Here is a 24,646-nt window from a genome sequence, read left to right on the forward strand (position 1 = left end):
ATCGGAGGTTTCCAAGTCTGTTTGAGCCTGGTGTCTGTCTCCAGCCAGATCACCTGGCCTGGATACAATGCATATTGGCCCTTTTCGCTAGGACTCTAAACAGATCTCTACCTAGTCTTCATCTAGTTAGTTGGGACTTTAGGAGTGTGTCTTGCTGATGAAGCCTCTCTTCTCTGTGCAGATCCCTGGGATTTGCTTTCTTGTCTGCAGTGGCTGATAGGACAACCCCTGTGAGTAAACTCAGGGAACGTACAGAGTAGAGTGGAGGGGATCCAGCCCAAACCAATGCCTTCTTCTAAAGCCAGGGGAGGAGAGATACTTTCTTTTACACTGGAGAACTCTCCTGGATCTTGATTCCCAAGTATCCTAGTTCTCCAGCCATCTTCCCGTGGACTCTGTGTCAGCTACAATTTCCTCTTGTAATACCCTTCCACCTGGGAGATCCTAAAACTGCAATCCAACGGCCGGCTGGGTGGCCTGGATGGGAACAGTGAGGACAAAGGAGTGAGGCAAAGAGTAACAGCTGAGCTGGTTAACAGCTGACGTAGGGGACCTCAGGCCTGTGATTCCATCTCCTAGGTAAATGCAGAAGCCTTATCCCAATGCCTAGATCTATCCCAGAGGCATCCTTGGATCATATTCTAGGCCCTCAGGGACAGACTGACAGATAGTTGTCTTTGTGGGTGGCAGGCACCATGGAGTAGACTGATGACAGCCGGGGCCAGTTCTGCATCATTTCAGAGCCTCCTCTAATCTTACAAGCTTTTAAAAGTGGAGTATATTCTCCCCTAGGTGGAGAGAGAGAAAAATAGGGGCGATTTGAAGGTACAACTTGCTTTGACCCGAGGTAGGCTTTAGGAAGTACACAAAGCAAGCTGCCAAAGCACTCACAGCTAAAAGCCAGGAAATATACGGAACCCCATGTGTACCACAGCTAGGACCTGACTTTAGGGATACACTGAATGGATAGGAACCCCCCCCTCTGTCCTCCCCTCCAGCTCTCAGGGCAACAAATGAGTCCCTCAGCCACCGCTACACACACAGTGAGGTGCCGCTGCCTCAGACCTTTAACCTGTGAGTCAGCGAGTCTCTTGTTTTAAACCTGCCTCAATCTGTCAGAGGAGCTATAAACACTGATGCCCAGCTTGGCTCCCCAGCCTCTCAGCCCAGAGAGAAGCTGGGGCCACTGGCTTCCTTCTGCTCCACTAAGAGAAGACTAAGAAAAAAACTAAGGCATGCTGGGTAAAGGTGGGAGGCACTTGAGCAAAGGGAAGTGACACCAGGGTTCTCTAGAGAAACCTGATTCTTGCAAGAGCCACATGCCCTCTTGTAACTTAGGAGATAGTCGTCTTCAGCTGGCTCCAATCTCTACTCCAGAACCACACTCTGGAGGGTAGGCAGAAGGGGTCCCCAGACCCTTAGGCTCTACTCTCAGGAAACTTCACCCAGGGAATCTGGGATTCCTGCTTGGGCTGGGGCAGCAAGAATGGTGGGCAGCCTGCTGGTTATCACCTTAGCATTTCAGGCCAGTCTTATCTCAGATTTGTTCTTCTGCAAAATGAAGGAATGGAAGGCACAGTCCTGTACTTCCCTAATATCATAATGCCCTACCTCTGCAGGAGGGGTGCCCAGTAGGAAAAAAACACTGGCCTCTTAGAAATGCAAGGAAGGCTGGTGACAATCTTTAGTGGCCTCCAACACCTGCTAGAGAGGCCCTGTTGGGCAAGAGAGAGGGCGGGTCTGCCGGCGCCTAGCCTCTCCTGGGCGCGCCCCTGCCCGCCCCACTCCGGCCCAGCCCCGCCCGTCCGGCCTGTCCCACCCATCATCTGCACCCGCTGCAGCGCCCGCGCCCCCGTCCCGGGCCATAGCCATCATTTGTAGCCCGCCTGCTGCTCCCGGGGACGCGACTCAGCCCGGGTTGCGGGATAGAGCGGGCATGGCCCGTCTGGGGACCGCCTTCCCCGCGGTGGCCCTGGCACTTGTGGCGGTGGCCCTGGCTGGAGTCAGAGCCCAGGGCGAAGCCTTCGAGGATCCTGACTATTACAGCCAGGAGCTCTGGAGGCGCGGGCGCTACTATGAGAATCGGGAGCCAGAGCCTGAGCCGGAGCTCTTCTCGCCTTCACAGCATGAGGACCTTCGGGTGGAGGAGCAGGGACAGCAGGAGCCGCACCAGCAGGGGCCCAGGACGCCCAAGAAGGCCACTAAGCCCAAGAAGGCTCCCAAGAGGGAGAAGTTAGTTGCAGAGACGCCTCCACCAGGTAACTTTTTGCCTCGGGCAGCCCGAAGGGGCGCCCGCGATCGTGGCACTCCAGGGGACACTTGGCTTCCAGTATGTTTTCTTGAGTGAGCCCAGCCAAAGCCTGTGGTGCCGGTTCTACTCACTAGAGACTGAATCTGAGCTCAGCCCAGCTTTCTCTCCCTGTCCCCCTCAGGCAGAAACAGAATGGTGCACTTTGGGAAGCTGCCTGGGGGAGCAGCCCGGTGTCCTAGGATTGATGCTCCGCAGGCACAGGCGAAGGAGGCATCTGTTGTTTCTTCCTGCTCTGCACCGTCAGAGGTGTTTTCTTCAGACTGATTTTATCAATGGGCACGTGACTGGCTGGTGTCATTTGGCAGATGGCCTTGGCAAGGTTCAGTCAGTGACCTTTATTCCGGCAGTGCCCCTTCTCAGCTCCCTCCACCCCCTGTCTATGGGCCCCTTAAACCCACTATTCACAGGATGGCACAGTCCCAGTTTCAGACTTTGGATCACTCTTGGTCCCTGCAGCAGCCAAGATTCTGCCTTCTTGGAAAGGGCAGACTACAGGAGCCCTGGAAAGCTCTGAGTTCCTGGCAGCCTGGAGTGCTCTATCCATTCCTTGGACCAATCTCAAATCCATCCTCACTTTCTTCTGGTCCAGCCTTTATCACAAACCCGTGAAGAGGAGTTTCTCTTAACTGTTTCAGATAGTGATTGCTCAGTGCAGGGGCTACGTTCCCACTATTTTATAACAAGGGAAGCCAGCAGGACAGTGACTAAATTCTATGGCCTTGCAGTGTCTTTTGCCTGAAAGGAATCGTGTGCCAGGCCACAGAGCTCTGGGCTCAGAAGTGGCTTTCATTTGGTTGGACAGATATTAAAGTCACTAGGCAGGGTGGCCAGGGAAGCCTCAGACACTCTTGAACCCCGTTTGAGTACCATCCTCGTATATGGCTGAGTCCCTGCCTTCGGCCATGAACAGTTCCGAAGGTTGGGCAAACCCAAACAGAACCATAGACTTCCCCTCTTTCTCTAGGGGGTGATGGGGATTAAGACATAGAAAGGCTGCCATGGCTCAGCATGAAGGAGTGGGATGAGATGCTGATTTTTGGTAGTGTTCCGTGGTCTCCTTTAGTTCTCGTCCTGGCTCTGACAGATGGCTAACCTTGTCACGTTACAGATGAGGCTCTTACAGGAGAGGTAACATCTTGTCATTTGTTCTGCCTGGGAGAACCGAAAGCCTGCCTTACCAGCCACGTCTTAGGGTTACCATTTTGGAGCCTGGAATTTGAGTTCTACTTGTAGCCTCAATTGCTTCGCCCCCAGATAGAAGAGTGCCTGCCATTGTAGTTTACTGGGTCTGACACTGACAAAGCCTCTCATAGCATCCTTTGGTGTGCCCTGAACTTGGAGGTGTGCTTGTTATATGGGAGCTCTTCATCCACACCACATATGGTCTCTAAGTGTCTATCCAGCACCAAGTGTTAGGCACTGAAGCCCCGGGGAGAGAGAATATAAGACAGACAGGCTGCTCCTCCCAGGACCTCACGGAATGTGTAACTTCGGGGAGGTAATCACTGGTGTGCTGAGAGTTGCATAGAACATGGAATGCCAGGAAAATAAATAATGGAAGGGACAGGCCAGTGTTTCCCAGGGGGAGATGACTACTAGGTCTGATCAATAAGCCGACTTATTGTTTGGGCACTCTTACTGGTGACGTTATAGTCTTTCCTGACACTTCAGAAAGTCACAGCCAGACTCAGCAGTGCCCCCAACTAACGTGTCTAGGGCTCAACTATTATAACCCCGAAGTGGATCTCTGTTTTTGGAACATAAGTGGTTATCAGCCTAGGATGGGGTCTCTAGTGGAGAAGTCAAGTATAATCTGATTTGCAAAGAAAGGGTCCTTTGCTTTTGGACAGCCATCTTGCAGACAGAGGTTAGCCACTGGACAGGAAGTTAACTGTTTCGGGTGAATACTTAGCCACCTGGGTCCTGTCTCCAAATGGAAGGCACATCTGGGAACACCAGGATCAGGCTCACAGGCCTTTAGGGAGCTGCTTCCTGGTTCACTGCTATTTCAGCCATTTTCCTAGTGAGTCAGGTGGGGCCTTTAGAGCTTCCACAGCTAGGGTGAGTGTGACATCCATTGTGGTAGGTTAAGCTAATGCCTCTCTGTCTCCCTCCATCTTCCCCCACCCCACCTGTGTGTATTCAATAAAATTATTAACTGTGGAGCGTATAGGTCTGCATGTACGGGGGAGAGATTAGGTTAGGTTAGATTAAAATGATCTTGGTTAGGGGGGCTCTGAAGAATTTATGTACTTCAACTGCATAGAGAGAAGATGATTATACCCCACAGTAAGATGGCTGATACATTGCAGTCACAGTGTTGTAAAGACACTTTTCTGTATGGTCAGCTATTTTATGAACCAATTGCCAACCTTAGAAATGTGCTTCAGAGGAAGAAAGTTGGTATTCTGCTCTGGGATGTTAGATGTAAACTTCTGGAGTTTACTGCCTGACTGTTGCATGCTGGGTTCCAGGACCAGCTAGGGACGGAGGTGGGAGCAGAGGACAAGATTGAGTGATGGACCAGAGCATAAAGCAGAGAACTGATTTGAGTAGCTCATGTGCATCATATTGGAGACAGTGGAATGTTTTCCTGTTACCTCCTGGGAGCTAAAAGTTGGAGTTGGTAAAGGAGATAACTGGAGAGAGAGAGAGAGAGAGAGAGAGAGAGAGAGAGAGAGAGAGAGAGAGAGAGGAGAGAGAGAGGAGAGAGAGAGGAGAGAGAGAGGAGAGAGAGAGAGTGTGTTGAGTACTAAGAGGGCATTTGTGTGGATCCCTGAGGAGGCTGGTACAAGGGGTATTTGGTCTGGCTTTGAGCTTTGGCTTCTATACTTGGCAACCAGAGAAATGCCCTGTGGATTCCATGTGCTGATATCTGTGGATCGCCCTGGTGCTGTTTGTATTTTGATGATAATTCCACTTCCCCAAGAGGCACTGTCCATGTGCCAGCAGTCTCTATAAATTGACTTATCTAAAACCTGGACATAAGTCAGGTTAGAACTATCAGTCTTTTAAGTTAGGATAGATGGGAGAGTGCTTTATTTAATTGACAAAATTGATGGACTGAGTGTTAAGTGTATCTTATACTTTAGAGATTGTAGAATGGTAATAGTCGTACTCAATTTATATCTGAGAGAAAAGAGCCTTTTAATTGGACAAAAAGGGGGAAATGTTGTGGGTTGTCTTGGTACTGTTTGTATCTTGATGCTAATTCTGCTTCCCTGAGAGGGACTGCCTGGGATGAGTGAATCTTGTACTCAGGTGACTTCATGTGAACCTTCTCCCCATTTTAACTTGTAAAATAAAGGCTAGAGCCAGTGATTGGGCAGTGGAAGAGAGGTGGAACTAAAAAGTTTTGGGGAGAGGAGGAGAAAGGGGAGAAAGGAGAGAGAGGAAGATTGAAGAGAAGGAGGTGGAAGGAAAATGGAGTTGAAGCCTGTGGCCTGGAGAAACCTCAAGTTAGAAGGGATCTCATAGTGGGGTAGATCTGCCCAAGCTCGGCATGCAGCTTGTATTCATATTAACTGAGTGGTGTTTTCCTTGTATGGGCTTATTTGGGTTGGAGATTTGCCGCAACAGAAAATGGACTCCTTAGCCAACTGAGAGTACCACTGAGCAAGCATTCCTACCTACTGGGATGGTCGGTTATCAGCTTGACACACCCGAGAAGAAGGAACCTCAATTGAAGAGTCACCTCCATCAGATTGGCCTGTGGATATGTCTGTGGGGGACTTTCTTGATTGCTAACTGAGGTAGGAGGGCCCAGCCCACTGTGGGTGGTGCTCTCCTTAGGCAGGTGCTCCTGGGCTATACAAAAATGATAGCTGAGAAAAACCAGCAAACAGCCTTCCCCTGTGGTCTCTGCTTCAAGCTCCTGCCTTGAGCTCCTTCCCTAGCATCCCCTGATGATGAACTATAACTTGTAAGTGAAAATCAACCCCTTCTTCCCCAGGTTGCTTTCAGTCATGGCAAACTAGAACACCTACTCTGAAAAGGGAAAACTTGAAATGTTTCAAAATCTGAACACCGGTGTACCCACAGTGATTATGCACCAGAAAGCTTCGCTTTAACTCAAAGTGACCTCCAGGCTGTATGTGTGGTGTACACGGCACATCGATGAATTCCATGGTTGGGAAAAGCCTTGAAATCTGAACTGCTTTTGTTCCTAAGAATTTGCATGAGGGATGCTTAAGCAGTACTCCATTTTCAATGGAGAAGGGCCCCGCTATACTGAATGGAGAAGAATACTGAAAGGCATTTACTTAAGGGTTTGGTTTAAAATAATTACAGACCAAAGGAACTTACAGAAATATTAGGGTGAGGTCCTGTGACGCACCCCTCAGTTTCCACTAATGGAAAATGTTAGGTAACTCTAGTGTGTGTTTGCTAACATCGGCAGTCTCTGCATTTTGGACCAAGCATACATATGCTTGGAGAGGGTTGGTGTCCTGCGTATTGTAAGATATGCTGCTTTGAACTATGAGATACTGGTGGGACCTTCCTCTCTGCCTCACAAACAAAATGTCTGTAAACATTGCCAGCCATCTGCAGGGGGTTGAGAATCACCACTGGCTTTTGAAAGCACTGCATAGATTGTTATAAAGACCATTAATTGGGTTATAATGTTACATTTAAGAAGATTCTCCACGTATTTGTGTGTGTATGTGTATGTGCTTGCTTGAATATGTATGCGCTTCAGTAGTTTCTTCATGCACGTGTGCATATGTATGTGTATGCTTGCATGCATATGTATATATATATATATGGACATGTGTGCTTCTCTATGTGTGTATGGGTTCCCTAAGATAAAGGACTGTGGAGTCCTTTTCTGAGAGTTAGGGGACTTTGGTGTCATAGTCTGTTCAAGGTCTTTCTTTAAGCATCACTTTGACCTAGAATATTAGAACGTTTAGGAAAGTAAATGGTCACAGTGCAAATTCCTGTCCACTGCAGGGTTCAGACAGTGGCTACTCAGCTTCTCCTTCCCCCTCCCCAGATGGGCTCTTCCCACTTGAAGGCCGTCAACTCATTGGATGGGCAGTACTGACCGCTAGGATAGTCTCCCTCATTGACAACCTCCTTCTAACTCTGTTTATTCAGCTGTTTCTGGTTGAATCCTACAGTTTCTGAAGTTGAAATGCCTTGTGTTCCTAGGAGTGAACTTCAGGTCCCTAGTGTTCCTAATCTAGCAGGATGAATAAGGTATCAGCCCCATGGGGTCATGCCAGTGCATTTAGGGGTGTGCTTACTTTGAGGTGACTTTGAGTTGTAGCCACCCTCCTTTTGTAGGATAGAATGTAGCTAACTGCTGGGCAGTGGTGACACACATCTTTAGTCCTAGAATTCCAGAAGCAGTGGCAGGTGGATCTGGGTTCCAGGCCAGCCTAGTCTACAGAGCGAGTTCCAGGACAGCCAAGGTTACACAGAGAAACCCTGTCTCGAAAAACAAACAAACAACATGTAGCCAACTGATAGACCACAATTGCATAGTTCACCTGCCTTTCCCACCCCCATGGCAGAAAGAAACAACCAAACAAGACTGGGAGTAAGTGATTTGGATACTTTGTTTTCTTTCTCCAAGGCTCCTTGGCTTAGAAGCAGGCGGGAATTCGGAGGCTTTCATTGTGATTTCCCACTGACTTCTTTGTAGTATTTCCAGGCTAGAATGTCCTAGTTGTCAGAACAAACTCACACAGGCACCCCCTAGTCCTGAGCTACTGCCTCTGGGATGTGTAGTGTGCAGAGGGTCATGTTTGTAGGTTTATGCCCAGAATCATCCAGTTTGCATTTAGTATGTGTATTTCCCAGATGTCCGGGGTAACAAAATAAATATTTGAGCATATTTGCTTGTAAACAATGCCTTTTCTGTGTGAGCTCTTACTGACTGATGGGAAGGGCTTTCCTGTAGAGCTTTGCCCCATCTCTTCTTGGACAAGGGAAGCCCGGCCTTTGATGGAAATGCCCTGTCTTGGGCAAAACTGAAGTGTGAGGATTAGGAGTGTATTTTGTCAACATTTCGGTACTATTTTTTAATAAACCCAGGGACTATTAATAGTATACTTAAAGAACAAGAAAGCCTTGATGTCAGTCTATAAGCTTTGGTATTAAACCCGAAGTATTTCATCCAAGTCAACTGTCGGCAAAGCTCCAAGGGAAGGGATGGATTAGGGGAAAAAAAAAATCATTGCTTCCTGAGGCACTGCCGTCCTTTCCAGAATGCTTTCCAAAGTTAACTGACTGCTGGACCGTTCCCTCTACCTGTGTCCACGGTTCCAGAAATCAGAGTTGTGCCTCGAGAACAGGGGTGGAGGCCCTCCAGGGATCCAGAAAGCCAGATTGCTTCCGTGGTTCTAAAACAGCCGCGGTGTTTCCCCATCTACTTCTTGCGTCTGTGACTTACAAATCATGCCAGGGACAAAACCAGTTTTAGTTTTGGATTTTGTGGTAAGGCTTCCTTTTCCTGTCCCAGAGCACTAAAAGGATGAGTGCATAGGCTTAGCCTCACCAGCAGCCACAGGCTCTGCCCTCTGAGGCCCTCTCAGGTCCCTGTCCTTGTAGTTGCCACTTGAGCCCTGAAACCTTTGAGTTAGGTTTCTTTGACTGGCTGTGGGAAGGATTAGTATTCCTTAGAGGTTGGCTCTCATCTAGCTGTTCATTGGCTCTTGTGGATGACTGACATGGCAAAGAACACCTCCATGTATTAATCAGCCTCCGATGCTACAGATCTGATGCACTATGTACTCCAAGCAGTGCATGTGTGGTGCTCCCCGGTAAGCCTGCGGGGGATTCAGAGCCAGCTAAAGGCAGGACTCCTCCCCTTACAGGCACACGTGACTTTCCAAGCCTGGACTCCTCGGTGGAAGATTGTGTCAAAAATACAGTGCCTGCTGAAGTGTGAGGTTCTGATGGGGTGGGGAACAGTTTCCTGTCGCCTTTCCCCTTTTTCTGGAGTACCTGCCTGGTTTGTCTGTAGATCCTGACAGATGAATGTGCTTGGGTCGTTGGCATCTCCTCTCTCCTCTTAGCCCCTTTCCTCAAGCCGCATGAAACCATCTCCAAATACAACCCTCCAGTGCATGCTTGCTTACCTCAGCCTGATCTCAGTAGAATGAAACCCAGGCAGGTAGGTGCCCAGGGTACCCCGCACAGCCCACCGCGGAGAGCTCACACACTCCTGCATGCACCCACCTGCTTGGCGCTGTTACTGGACTGTTTCCTCAAAGACAAAGAACTCAACGTGGTTGAGAATCAGGAAGGTGGCTGACTGACTGCATAGAGCGATGGTTCTCAACGTTCCTAATGTTTCGACCCTCTAATGGTCTATAGTGGTGACCCCCAACTATAAAATTATTCCATTGCTGCTTCAAAACTCTAAACTTTCTACTGCTGTGAATTGTAATGTAAGTATCTGTGTTTTCCAATCTTAGGCAACCCCTGTGGAAAGGTCATAATCTGCAGGTTGAGAACCATTTATACAGAGAGTGGGAGGGTTGGGTTCGGAGTCATTGCCTTGGCAGCTGAGCCACTGTCCTTGTGCCCTGGTCCCAGGGGATTGAAGCTCACCAGGCTGCTTTCTCATGCACCTGAGAAGAATAGATGGGGGTGGGGGTGGCGTTCCTGGGTAGGTTGATTTGGGCCTGGCCCTAGTGTAGTGGCACTTGTGTCTCCCTAGTGGCCCTCGGTGTCCTCTCTCTACCAGACCACTGAGATCACCCACGGCTGGAAGCAAGTGTGTCATCTAAATGCTGCACTGATTCTCAGATTCATTCCACTCCATACCCTGTTTCCTCGGACACTAACAGTCCTCAGCATCCCCCTCCTTGTGCCTGGTCCATTTCCTGCTCCTTTCTGTATAGAGCAAGAAATTCTTTTTTCTACTTTCTTGAAATAATAATATGACTAAATAATTTCCCCTCCCGCTTTCTTCCCTCCACCCCCTCCCATGCATCCCCTTACTCTTTCAAATTCATGGCTTTTTTCTATACATATATACATTTAAACACACACACACACACCCCTAAAAACATAACTACAACCTGCTCAGTTTGTACAGTGTTATCTGTATGTTTATGATCTCGGGGCTGACTACTTGATATTGGTTAGCCATTTGGAAGCCTTTTCATTGGAGAACCATTTCTCCTGCTCTCATCATTCCCTCGTTGCCTAAAGTTCTTTGTCTGGAATTGAGGCCTCTTGAGCTTGCCCTTTTCATATTAGAATATCCACTGATGACGTCATTGCTCAGGCCTTGTTCACTGATGACATCATTGCTCAGGTCTCGTTCACTGATGATGTCATTGCTCATGTCTTCTTCACTGATGATGTCATTGCTCATGTCTTCTTCACTGATGATGTCATTGCTCATGTCTTCTTTACTGATGATGTCATTGCTCAGGTCTTCTTCACTGATGATATCATTGCTCAGGTCTTCTTCACTGATGATGTCATTGCTCAGGTCTTCTTTCACTGATGATGTCATTGCTCAGGTCTTGTTTAGCCAGCCAAATTGGTAAGACTTCATGGATGTCTCTCTCATATTTCCAGAAGACCCAACCACAGAAAATGTCCTGTTCCTCTGACCCTCACAATCTTTCTCCCTCCTTTTCTGCAATGATCCATGAACCTTAGGTGTAGGAATTATGTTGTAACCTATCAGTTGGGACCAGGCATAACATAATCCCTTGTTTCCTGCATTTTGACTGGTCATAGTTGTCTGTGATAGTGTTTATCTGTTGCAAAGAGAAGTTTCTTTGATGAGGGGTGAGAGTTACATTTATCTGTGGGTATGGGGACAAACTTTAGAATGTTGTTAGGGATTGTGCTGGTTTAATAAGGTGCTGGTGTAGGTTCTCCTCAAGATCAATGTCTTCACCTAGCCCTGAGTAGGAGTAGGTAGCTAGGTTTCAAGCGCCAGGACTGAGTAGGTTTTAAGTCCCATAGACAGTTACTGCTAAGGTACCACTGTTGCGCCCTTAGGGCCTCTACTATGCTGTGCTGGCCTTTGTTGTGGATCACTGGCCGTAGAGCCAGGTAGGAGGATTGTTATTTGCTTTTCTCCCTTGGAAGCCTGCATGATACCACAAAAACTGGTCCTCAGGGAGGGGGCTTCAGGTCAGATCCAGATCAGGTGTCATGTTAAAATAATAGTTAAAACAATCTCAGCCCTGGAGAAGCAGAGGCAGGAGGACGGCTGTGCCGTTGTTCAGCAGGCTTGGCAAGTTCCAGGTAAGTGAGACACACTGTTTAAAATGGAAAAAAAATGGTGGACAGTGGATGAGTCTTCTGACATCTACATGCCCGTGTACAAACCTTCTGTGTACCCTCACACATGTCACACAAGTGGCCATCCACAAAACGCACACACACGAACTGCAGGATACATTTCTGAGAGAGAGACGTTTAGATTGTGTTACTGGGGAGCTACCAAGAGCTCCTCATGCGGCGCTTTTTCCTTCCTGCCATGGGTTTCTTACCAAGAATCATGTAAGAACTGCCAGCGCCCTGGCCAGCTCCCCTCTTCACGGGGAGTGCAGAGCCCTCCAGCCTGGAATTTCCCGGGGAAGCAGAGACGGCAGGGAAGCAAAGGGCTTTTCAGTTTGGGTTTGGTGGAGGGTTGCTACTGTAAGCTCCTTGTGTAGCAAGGGGAAAAATAGTTTTCTATTAAGCCAGAGGAATTATATTTATCACCGCAGACCAGAATAGAACATGTGGCCGGCATTAGCGCTGCAGTTTGCTACTTTTAAGGAATTCTGCGTTGTCACGCGGCCCAGATGGAGATACTGATCTGATTCTGGCTCCTTCTCTGAACGCTATTCCCACTTCTCTTTCTTCTTTCATCTGTACAGAGCATATGGTGTCTTTCTTGTTCTGGGGGGAGGGAGGGCCTATGGAAGAAGCCTTTGTGCTGGCAGGAAGGCCCCTTGGAGTTAGTTGGTTACTAGTGCTGTTACTTCCTGGTTGTCAGTGACCTTAGGAGGGAGCCCTCTTCCTCACTCTAGGCCATCAATTCTCAACCTGTGGGTCGAGACACCTTTGGGGGTGTGTCACACAGCAGATATTTACATTAGCATTCGTAACAGTAGCAAGATTATAGTTATGATGTAGCAGCAGAAATGACTTTATGCTTGGGGGTCACCACTATATGAGGAACTGTATTAAAGGGTCACAGTGTTAGGAAGGTTGAGAACCACTGACCCAGGCCTTCATGTCCCCAACTGTAAAATGTTCCTTGCAGTGAACATGTCTTATACATTTTAGAGCCCGCTGCCTCTGGTAGCTGTTAGCAAATGGGGTAGTATTAGTGATGTGTGGGCATCAGGATAATGCTGGCCAGGTAGGGACAAGAGCTGTCTTTTGCACCTTGATTGTCCTTGCTCTAACTTTCTGTATGGCAGGCTCTTCTATTGAGGAGGGAATGAAGTAGAGAGGTCAAGCTGGTGGCCCTGGGGATATCCTGGGTGTATGTGTCTCCCAGGTACAAGCCTGGACAATGGCTCACATGTCTTTCATGCTCTGGAAGGCTGTACCCCCCCACACCTGAGTCGGCTAGTCTTTTATACAGAGGCCTTCCCAAGTAGGGGGCTTTCTGTATGGCATTCTTGCTCTTAAAACTACAAGTGAGTGATGATTTGAGCTCAACAGTCTTGCTTAACTAAACCTTCCCTGACTGGATCTCACTTTCCCTCCCTTCTCCTCAGCACTTCAATCAAATCCCTGTATTAGACTTTGCTTAGAGGCAACTTGACTCTAGGCAGATGCTATCAGAGCCCCTCCAAGGAGGATTAGGTGGAAGTGGGGGATCAGGAAAGGGAGTTAAGTTGATGCCAGAGCAGAGACTGGAAAGATGGAAAGGAGCCAATTAGCTTGAGAGTAGAGGTATGGGCATGCCCATGAAGGAGACAATTTATGCCAAGTGTTGGTATAACTGAGGTGAGGGGACAATGTGAGGAGAAACTGGAAGGTTAACATTAGGCTCCCAGGTCACTCCCCAGTTAGTGAGCAAGAGACTCACTCACAGGTTCACAAGCCCTGGGCCTTAGAAGAGTTGGATATGAGAGCTTAGCATAGAGAACATGCTAGCTTTGATGTCCAAGTCCAGCTTTGACCTCCAGTTCCTGCTATTATTCCTAGTGCCCCACGGAGGCTCAGCAGCATTTTGTAGACTTACAGTACTTAACAATGTGCAGCTGTGCACGGGTCTATGGGGGGTGGTAACCTCCACATACACTGAGCATCTTCTTTAACCACAGACTCCTTACCAGCCAAGGCTTTGGGGACTGGGGAGCAAAGCTAGGAACAGTTTTCTGCATGAGAAGACCATGAGTTCCCACACCCAGAGGCTCCTCTGATCCACAGAGAAATATCATTTTCCTTTCCTTTCCTTTCTAGGTAAAAATAGCAACAGAAAAGGCAGAAGAAGCAAGAATCTTGAGAAAGCTGCCCGCGATGACCATGGTGTCCCTGTGGTTCATGAGGATGTCAAAGAGAGTAAGTGAAGGTCTTGGAGGGTCCCTGACCCTCTTCTGTCATCTGTCCATAGCGGGTACAGGCAGCTCTCATGGCTGTCTGGTCACAGATACCCTGTAGGGCGACTGTCTGGACCTGGATCTGTTCTTAGTTATTCTGCAGATATCTCAGCAGCTCAGTTTTCTGGGGGGCATTAGTGTCTTATCAAGATTTTCATGATTAAATTGCTCGAGTCACTTCCAAATTTCCTGTCCCTTCCCTTAGGCTATCCCTCCTGGAAGTCCGTATTATTGTGATCTCTTTGCTGCCGACAGCTTTGGTTGTGTATTTCTTGTCTCCCGACGCAACACATTGTCTCTGGGGTCACTGATGCTGCAGTACAGGACCTGACGTCGTGCAACCGTATGAGACTTTCGGTTGTGTGATTCCTCACCCTAGTGTGTTCAGTGGCAGGGCCGAGTGCATAGTTTGATTGATTAAGTAGTTACCTGGCATGCACGAAGCCTTAGGTTTCATCCTGGCACAGCACACGCCAGATGTGATGGTGCACACCTAAATGACCAGCACTAAAGAAATAGAGGCTGGAGGATCAGGAATTTAAGGTCATCCTCAGCAACATAGAAAGTTGGAGAACAGTCTGGGATCTATGAGATTCCGTCTCAAAAACTCTAAAACCAAACCCCCAAATTATAGAAAAAGAATGGGGGCTGGAGAGATGGCTCAGTGGTTAAGGGCACTGACTGCTCTTCCAGAGGTACTGAGTTCAAATCCCAGCAACCACAGGGTAGATCACAACCATCTGTAATGAGATCAGATGACCTCTTCCGGTGTGTCTGAAGATAGCTACAGCATAGTTATAGATAATAAATAAATAAATCTTTAAAAAGAATGTTCGGTGTTATTAGTTAGACTCACAGAGGAGTACTAACCTCTTAGCTGCAGCTATGAATATTCTTAACTTTTTGTCACTATGATTGTATCTTTATTGTTCCAAACTTCAATATTCAGGATCATTTTTTTTTTGTAGGGCTGTGTGTCCTGTGGTGACTCTGCCACAGGGCACAGCCACTTGGGGAGGCAGAATGTGGGGAGTTTGACTGTGCTTACCCCAAGCAGCCACGGGGTGGGAAGAGGCTGTTGGGAAGCACCAGCACACAGCTCTTGGGTGGGAAGATTGGGGCTGGTTTGGGGGTCCCTGGGCCTGCAACAGGCCTGGGGCTCTGAGGTTCTCAGGCTCTTGGACATCCAGGCACTGCTGGGAGTTGTGGAAGAGCTGAGAACATAGTGGGGGCCCAGAGGCTGGGTCTAGCCCTGGAGCGGGAGCTGGGCAGGGGTGGTGATGGTGATAGAGCAGAAGTGCAAGGGAGGGGAGCTCCAGCTGGTCCCATAGAGACTGTCCTTGGCTTGACAGAGACGTCTTGGTGGCAGTTGTGGCTGGGAGAACAGAGAGGGCTTCTGCAGGAGATTAGACTGCAGCTCTGTAGACAAAGGCCTTCTCCATGGCTTCCCACAGGTAGATCCCAGTGAGAAGAGACAGTCTGTGATTCCAAACAATTTATTGTCATGGTGGACCATACCGCACTTCTCAGGGTGAGCCTGAGATTAAACACCTTTTGCAAGGAGGCATGTCTGGGAAGGGAATCTTATTGGCAATGTCCTCTGGGCCTCTAGGTTCCTCATTAGCATGGAGATCTCTGTCTTGATCTCTTGTCTCTTATGTGAGAAGCATGGCACATGTTCCAAGTCAGGAGTCTGGCCGGGAGCTGGGAGTCACCTAAGTCTCAGATGTGTGCCCACTGAGTCTCTGGGTCTCCACTTGCTATCCCTTACCAAACTTCCTGGCATGGTTTTACGTCCCACAACTTTTCTGCCAATATTAATAATAGTGACAATTTACTAAGTGTATATGATACTAGCTACATCCTTTGCTCAGTGTCTGACCTTTCTAGGCACTCTGCTGAGCACTGTGGGTACTATTACCACTACCATCCTCCTCCCTCCATCTCTCCTCCCTCCTCCTTCCCCTCCCCTCCCCTCCTCCTCCATTTTGTAGAGTAAGGGAGGGTACTGTGGCCAGGGTTGTATAGCAAAACAGAGCTTGGAATGAGAGATCCCAAGATTACTGACTTTTTGCTTAGAAATAACAGCAGACGAAAAAGTAGCCAAACATTTTGCAGGTTTGCACAGGACTCGCTCTCAGCTGCCACATCTACTCCTGAGCTGTGCCACAGAGGTGACCGTCACCAGGGAAGTTGCACATTCTCTTAGGCACAATGAATGACAGGGTTTGGGGCTGTGTGCCTAACCAACAACCTGCCATCAAAGAAGTCACTGCTCTGACTAACAGCACGATCCAAACAAAGAGAAGTCAATTCTTAGGAGCTTCTGCAGTCATTTATGTCTATTCCGTCTGAAGATGGAAACTGAGGTACCCAGGGAAAAGACCTTGACCCTTGGGAGCGTGTGTTGGGTGCACAGTGTGTAGCTAGGGCTGTGACTCTGACCTCGTGTTGAGTCAGGTTCTTTAGCATCTGCAATGGTTGGTTTTATTCATGAACTTGACCCCATCTATTATTACCTAGGAAGAGAGGCCACATGAAGGATTATCTACTTTGGGTTAACCTTGTGGGTCTATCTGTGGGGAATTGTTCTAATTAAGTAATTGATTTGAGAAGACCCAGCCCACCATGAGAGGTACCATTCCCTAGGCAGTGGGTCCTGCACTGTTTAAAAATGAGGAAACTTTAAGTAAGTCTAAGTAAGCACGAATGTGTCCATTTCTCTCTGCTCTTGACTGTGCATGTGATGTGACCCATGGCTTTCAATTCCTGCCACCTTGACGTCCCCAGTGGCAGCTGTAACTTAGGCTTGTGAGCTAGATAAACTTGTGTCTTCTTTAAGTCATCCTTGGTCAGAGTATTTTATCATAGTGACAAAAGATGAAACTAGGACAGTCTCCCCTTTGCCTCCTTATCTGCCAGTGACTATCAGCAGTTCCTTTATGGGCGCATATGCCACCAGGCTGAGGTCACTGCCGAGTGTGAGTTGCAGGAATACTTTGGAATTTTGCTGCCAACCGATCTGTACTTGAGGTTTTTTTCAGTGTCTGGTGAATTCTTGAGTGCTTTCAAACATATTTTAAAACATATTTTGTCCAGATTTTCTCTTAGTAGCTTCAGCAGAAGGGGCGGGTTGGATCATCTTAATTTCTCTTTCTCAGAATTAGAAGTTATTAAAATTGGGGGAGGCATTTCAGAAAGATTTTTTGAGGCCCATTTCTACACACACACACACACACACACACACACAGACACACACGACACACACACACATGCACACGCACATGCACACACACACATGTGCACACATACACGCACATATGCAGAAATGCATGCACACATGCACACATGCAGTGTTCACATGGCATTTCCTCTTTTCTGTCACAAATGCCCCCACTGGCAAGCTTATTTTCCTGATCTGCCCTCGTGGATGGGGTCACTCACCTCACAGGCAGCCATTACATCTTCAGTTCAAGGAGTATCCTATCATATTAGCCTGTGAGATTATCCTATATTTTTTAAAGGAATGATGGATGAGAACATGGAAAGGGAAGAATAATGGCTCCCTGTTGCACAGCGGAGGAAAGGAAAGAGAGACTGTGGGTGTCGACTAGAAGGTTTGCACTGAAGACAAATGACAGAGACCTTAAAAGTGTCTGTGGGGACTTCTGTAGGATGGTGTTGATCAAGGCTGGGTTGCAGACACACCACTGGATATTCTCAGGACCTGGAATCCATCTCCTCAGACCGTGTTAGGAGCCTGGCTAGAGATGTGACAGAAGGTTGAGGTGGCCCACATATCTACTATATCAAGTCCAAGGTATTGGCCATTGCGCATGTTCATACATTTATTTTTTGGGAGGTGATGGGCTCTATAGATCCTGTCCCCTAATGTGCTGTAGGTGGATGGATGACTCCCTTAGCCAAGGAAATTGCAGCTGAAGAACTTTCCCAAGAGAAATGTGTCTTAGCTGTTATGTGGCTAAAGTGCTATACCAGATGGTGAGGCATCCCAGGTCCACTCTGGGTGGTGTTCTAAGATCAGCTACGAGGCTGCTTGAACACTTATCTACTTCTCCACCTCTTTCTGTGCCCACAGCTTTTGCTATGTGACTTTCCAGTCCCCTTCCCAAAGTTGAAAGCTACTTGACTTTGGGCTGACCCACATGCATGTGGGGCTGATAGAATAAACAGAGGGATCTGTGTGCTGGTCCTGAGCAGAGATTGCCTGTTACCAAACATCCACACCCAGGCCACTGGCCCAACTTGCTGAATGGTCACCAGCAGTCTTCTTGTTTGGTGTCGGGATAATTTACCTCACCATTTCTGTTCCAACATTTCCTAAGAATTTAGGGTGAGGATCCTTGTGGAAACTTGACTGAAAGAACGTGTCCTGCTCTTCCAGTCAAGCATTTGCCTGCTCCAGGCAGTCACACGAGAAGATTATCAGAAAGCATCTACTTTTCTAGCTGCCACAGACCCTGGAATTAACGTTGGGGCACACACAGGAGCTGTTTTCTCCTGCTTCCATTGACTCACACATGGTAACTGTTCCTCCACATCTGGTAATAGGTTCAAGTGTTTTCCCTTTGTGAGTCTCAGGCTTCTAGGGCAAGTCTGGGAGTGGTTACAAAATTTTCAACCAGAATTCTCTGAAGTCTAAGACAATTTAAGCAATTGAGAGTTTTATGGGACACAAGTCATCCTGAGTTCAAGGTGAAGAAGTTTTATCATTTAAAATCTTCTTTAAGAAACAGGTTTTGTTTTGTTTTGTATGAAATAACTGTAGATTCACAAGAAGTTGCCAAAAAAAAGTACCAGGAGAAGGGTCTGATTTACCTTTCCCTCTGCCCCTACCAGTGTGGATACTTTATAGGACTATAGTAAAATAATAGAGTCAAGAAACTAACCTGGACAAGGACAGACCATGTTCAGATATTCAGATTCTGCCAGCTATACATGTATATGTGTACATGTGCATACGTGTGTGTGTAGCATGCATGTGCATGTGTGCGTATATATGTGTGTGTACATGGACATGTGTGCATGGGCATGTGTGTGCATGTATGTGTGCGTGCATGTGCGTGCATCATGCATGTGTATGTGTAACATGCATGTGCATATGTGTGTATATATGCGTGTGTGCATGGGCATGTGTGTGCATATATGTGTGTGTATGCATGTGTGTATGTGTGTGTGTGTGTGTGTGTGTGTGTGTGTGTGTGTGTGTGTGTGCAGGACTGTGCAGCTGCATCCTGTATGGTTTCTGGAAACACTGTCCCATCAGAGATTCTCTGGGCTACTTCTTTATAGACGGGCCCTTCCCCATGCTCAGTCTCTGACTCCTGGCAACACAGATCTGTTCTCCAAAGTGTTTCTCTGTAAGATAGTGAGATACGCAGCATCATATACTATGTAACCTTGGAGACTGGCTTTCTTGCATTTAGCATGGATCTCTTTTAGTCCTTCTGAATTGGATCTGGTTTAGTGTTTTTATGATGTAGTAGTTAGGCAGGGCTAAGCCATTAAAATATTACTAAGGGCTAACATGTATAGAGAGAACGATGGTAATATAAGGCTATAACTCATTGAAGTGTGTAATCACCACACATTGATTGGGTTGTCATGGACACCACACAGTGTGCAAATGTGTCATTGTAATTGCAATTTATGACACGAAGATTGTGCTGGAATCTTTGAAGTCTGCTCTGACCCATAACTAGCTAAGCCCCTGCTTCTCTTTAGAGACTGCTGTGATCAGAGGTGAACTGTGTGATTTGGAATTTGATAATTTTTTTGATTTGATTTCTTTTCTGGTTATCATGTTTGTGAGGCTCTCCATGTTGCTGCATACACTATGGCTTGTTTATTTTCATGGGTCTGTATTACTCCACAGCAGGACTATATATACCACTGTCTATGTGCTCATTTCCCTGTTCATAGGTATTTGATGTGAATTTTACCTTTTGGCTATTACAGAGTGGATTCGGGACCATTTTTATCTGAGTCTTTTGGTCTATACCTCCAGTAGAGTTGCTCAATCATAGGGAATGAGTATCTTCAATAAGTGCTGTTAGGGAGGGCCTGGGGACGTGGCTCAGTTGGTAAAGTGTTTGATTTGCAAGCATGAAGACATGAGTTTGGATCCCCATATTGGAAATAAAAATGCTGGGCAAAGAGACACATACCTATAATCCCAGTGCAGGGCAGGAGGAGACAGGGCATGTGTATAAGGGAATCCTCCATTCACTGGCCCGTCCTTCTAACCAAAATGGTAAGCTCCAGGTTAAATGAGAGACTTTCTAAAAACAAAATAAGACAGAGAACAAACAGAGAAGAAAGGAGATCTTGACCCCTGACCTCCATTGGCATGTGCACAGAAACTTACATGCCCGATCATGCACATACAAGCATGCACACATACATACATAACGCCTCATACACAGAGCTGGCAGAGAATTTTCCAAGTTGATGGTGACTATCAGCATTCCCACAGGCAGCTGCTTCTCTTCCTTAAAAGCCCACGTTTGGTCTTAGCAGCCATCTCTACGTTTTTCATGTTGCCGCATGTGCTGCTCTTGTGGTGGCCTCACTTTGTACTTTCATGGTAACTAATGTCGACTGCTTCTTTGCTATTAGAATGATTTGTTTTGTTCAGCCCCACTGAGGTCAGGTTTTTCCTTGCTATTCTTCACATCCACAGGAATGTTCTGTTAGTTTGTTTGCTTTCCTTAAAAAGAGCACGGCAGTGAGTCCTTTGCCAGACACCCAGATCCAGGCTTCTCTCCACCCGCTGGCTTATCTTTTCACTCTATGCAGGGTGTCTTTTGAAGAACAGATGTTCATAAACCTGAAACAAACCAACCATTAACCTTTTCTTTGGTGGTCAGTGCTTTCTCCATCATGTTTAATTTTATCTTTGCCTTCCCCAAGGTCTTGGAGACATTCTTCTCTATCTTCCACCGATAGGCACCGAAATTATCTGATATGATAGAAACTTGAAGTAAGTAATAGCCTGGGGAGACTGTGGATTCGGGACTATTCATGGAGGTGACAAGCAGTCTGTCTTGAACTAGTAATCACCTTCTGGGGTCTTTTTTATTAGCAACGTATGAAAATCCCCAACCCCATCTGGGGTCTTTTTATTAGCAACGTATGAAGAAAAATACGAATTTCCCTTGAGGATTCACAGACAGTGATTATCAGCCATAGTAGCTTCAGATACGCGTCACTCACGTGCTTGGGAAGCATTGGTTAGACATCAGGCATTCACTTTGACTGGTGGTTGAGGTTCTCAGCCTCTTCAGGGAGGCAGTCTAGTCTATGAGACAGTGCAGCTTTCATTAGGAGTTTGGCCCCTTGGGGTTGGGGATTTAGCTCAGTGGTAGAGCACTTGCCTAGTAAGCGCAAGGCTCTGGGTTTGGTTCTCAGCTCCGGAAAAAAAAAAAAGGAGTTTGGCCCCAAAGTAGGGGAGAGTGGGCTAAATAGAATGGTTGGGAATGGAGTGTGGGAGGCTTTTCAGACAAGGTAGCCATTAAACTGGGCATCCAGGGAGAAACTAAGTGGCTGAAGCCTCCTGGGGCAGACTCCATGGACTCCAGGCTTGGGCTTGCCTCCCAGTTCTCTGAGATTTTTCCATTGTTGAACTCTCTCTGTCTGGGAAAGAAACTCTCCGGACTCTCTTTACTGACTAGGTGAAAGATGCTGGCCAGAATCTCGGGGACTGCTTGAGGTTCTGGAGAAGACTCTCTTGAGAGCTGCGGTCATTGATCTAAGTCTCTAGGTGGAATGAAGGCATCCATTTTTTTAGGTTCTTCCAAAGGTTTTGGTCTTTGGGCTGGACCGTTTAGTTTTTCTGTCCCAGCACCTCAGTGGGGCATGTCCTTGGGGTCTTTTTGTCATATTGAGGATTAAAGAGCTTTCCAAGGGTGATTAGATAAGACCAAGATTAGCTCACAGACTTCCCAAGACCCTGAGAGACTCCCACGCCCTTTAGAGCAGCTCTTGGTGTCTGAGTCAGACAGTGAGCCACTGCAAGCAATCTCAGCATGACTGGAAACAGCCTCCAAGCTCTTCATTGGTTGGGACGAATGTCAAGTTCAGAAAGGCAAAGGAAAGAGTTCCTTAAGTGAATCCTATTGGATTTATAGGCAGCAATGAAAACAACAATTCAAGAGAGATAGAAGCTTATTCCCGGGAGGAACTTTCCCCCCATCTCTTCAAAAATACTCAGCTTTGTTAGTGGCAGGCAGTGAGCAATGACTCTCCCACTTCCAGGCCTTTTGATGATATGAACCTCCCTGCTGTAATGCCACCAAAGCATTGGTATATTACTTTGGAACTTTCAACTCAAATGGGGGAGCACAAAGAGTATACTTAGGACCTCCCGTCTCAGCTGATTTTCAAATTGAACTTGGGCCCTTGGTAGTTGTTTCAGTCAGTCTGGCCTCTCCAAGCCTCAGTTTGTTTATGGGAAGATGGGTTTGTGGACATTGGGAAGGTTAAATGGCAAGTTGTCCAGAGTGGATGATTCATAGGGAATTGCTTGCACATTAACCTATTGCTCGTAGATTTAACATATTTTTCAAGATTTGGCCTTCCCAACAGTACCCTGGGGATATTTGTGGCATAGGGTGTAGAGTTTGGGGTTGGTGCCCCCAGGTCAAAGTTCATGTGCTATATATTCTATTTTCTATACTCTCTGGTGTGTAAAGTTGCCCCTGACATTAAAGGCGATAGCTACTGTTGGAATTTGTTCAACAACCGATACAGAATGTTCTAGTTTCATTCCTGTTGCTGTGATAGAATACCCTGCCAAAAACAAGTTAGGGGAGAAAGGGCTTGTTTCAGCTCTGTTACAGCCCACTACTGTAGGCTACTACAGCAGTAGGAGTTTTAGGTAACTGGCCACATCACATCCACAGCCAAGAGCAGAGAGGATGCATGCGTGAGAGCTCAGCTTGCCCTTTTTGACTCTAATCTACTTCAAGGCCCAATCAATGAAGTGAATCTGTCCACATTCAGGGAGGATCTTTCCACCTCATTTAAGAAATTAAGAAAATCTACTTTGGGGATGGAGAGATGGTTCAGCAGTTAAGTGCATGGACTGTTCTTCTAGGGGTCCTGAGTTCAATTCCCAGCAACGGCATGGTGGTTCACAACGACCTTTAGTGGAATCCAATGTTCTCTTTTGGTGTGCCTGAAGAGAGTGACAGTGTACTTACATAAAACAGATAGATAAATCTTAAAAAAATGGAAAGAAAGTCTGTTACAGTCACATCCATCAACCAATCTGATTTAGACAATCCTTCATTGAGATTCTTTTATGAGGTGATTCTAGACTTTGTCAAGTTGATAATTAAAATTTATTCTCATACATAGCTTGGTGGAGGTGGCAAGAACCTTAGGGGTTGATAAAGCTACACCAGGGTCTTAGTCTTCAGTGCTGTACAGTGACCTCTGTGCAAAGAATGTTAGAAAGGCACGGATCTAATGAAGTGTGTCCAGAGGCCGGGGCTTCCATCTCTGTCGTCCATGGATGAAGTGAAGCTGGGAGACAGAGCTTCATTTAGCACAGGGTGTTCCAAGAGCTGTATGCCTTATGAGAAAGTGGCTCCATCCCTGATGACTGCCAGTCTTCTCCAGATTGTGACACATCTCAGATCTCTAATTAATATTTCCCCGAAGACTTTTTTTTCACACTTTTTTTCCATGTTCTCCCACCCACATGCATCTTGGGATTCGAGCCTATTTTAAATAATGGGAGAAACTCAGTTTGATGGTCAGAGACACGCATGATTTTATGGCAGAGTAGAGTTTGTCCTCAGGTTGTTGTAGTGGCTGCTGGCCTGGGGCACAGATTGTGGGGAATAGGTCCTAGTTACAGTGTGGCTGTGGAGCAGAGTTTACCAGAATGTCGAGATACTGAGGAGGCATAAAGGGCAGTGAATGGGTTTCCTGTTTATTTCAGAAACATTTTTAAGCCAAATCTCATGAAACCCTGGTTGGCCTGTATATTTGAGGATGACCTTAAATGCCTTATTCTCCTGCCTCCACATTCAGAGTGCTTGGATTCTAAGGGATTTGAAACACAATCCATTCATTATTCTAGTTTTTCTTTTAAATATGATTTTATGCAGTGCTAGGAATCAAACCCAGGGCTTCATGTCTGTTGGGTAAGCACTCAAGTCTTTTACATCTGATGCCTTAATACATAGTAATTATCTCATGGCTTGTTGCTGTAACAAAATATAAACAGTTCCAACACTGGTTTCAGATACTTAATCTTAGAAACACTTTTACCCATCACCAGTACAACTACATTCCTGTCTTCCTCTGTAGTGTTTCTTGAAGAATGTAGGAACACCCTCACTGATGGAAGATAATATTGTATTGGCAGGGCAGGTATTTCCTTGACAATATGAATAGACATTGTAACATCTTGTTCTTGCTTTGCTTCTATGTTTGCGGCTCTTTGGTTAGCATGATCCTCAGTCTCACCATTTCCAGGGTTTATACGCCATTGTGCCTATTTAACTCTGACTCTTTACAGTTCCCAGCCATGATTTTTGGTTGTGGTAGAAACATGTACATTCTCCAAGTACTCATATATTTGAAAGTGTCCCTTGGCTGTCGATGGATAGTTTAGCTGGTAACACGTTTATGATTTCTTTTTATTCAGCCCTCTGTAGATGTGAGTCATCTCTGGGTTATCTCACATAGCTGCAGACAAGCCAAGAACAACAGCTGAAATGCAATTGTTTACTCTGCTCTTCTGTGTTCTAGATCTTAAGGAGTTGCATGTGCATTT

General features: G+C 46.8%; 1 protein-coding gene across 1 annotated transcript in view; it reads left to right on the plus strand.

Annotated features, from left to right (window-relative positions):
* The first annotated feature begins 1,936 nt into the window (after positions 1 to 1,936).
* Positions 1,937 to 24,646, plus strand: part of Cpxm2 (carboxypeptidase X, M14 family member 2) — a 110,570-nt gene continuing 87,860 nt past the window's right edge. Inside the window, exons 1-2 of the mRNA XM_032892424.1 lie at positions 1,937 to 2,258; positions 13,700 to 13,798. Of these exons, the coding sequence (XP_032748315.1) occupies positions 1,937 to 2,258; positions 13,700 to 13,798 (421 nt within the window). The remainder of the gene's footprint in view (positions 2,259 to 13,699; positions 13,799 to 24,646) is intronic.

This window comes from Rattus rattus, chromosome 2 (genome assembly GCF_011064425.1).
Source record: "Rattus rattus isolate New Zealand chromosome 2, Rrattus_CSIRO_v1, whole genome shotgun sequence".
In the NCBI taxonomy this organism is placed as follows: Eukaryota; Metazoa; Chordata; class Mammalia; order Rodentia; family Muridae; genus Rattus; species Rattus rattus.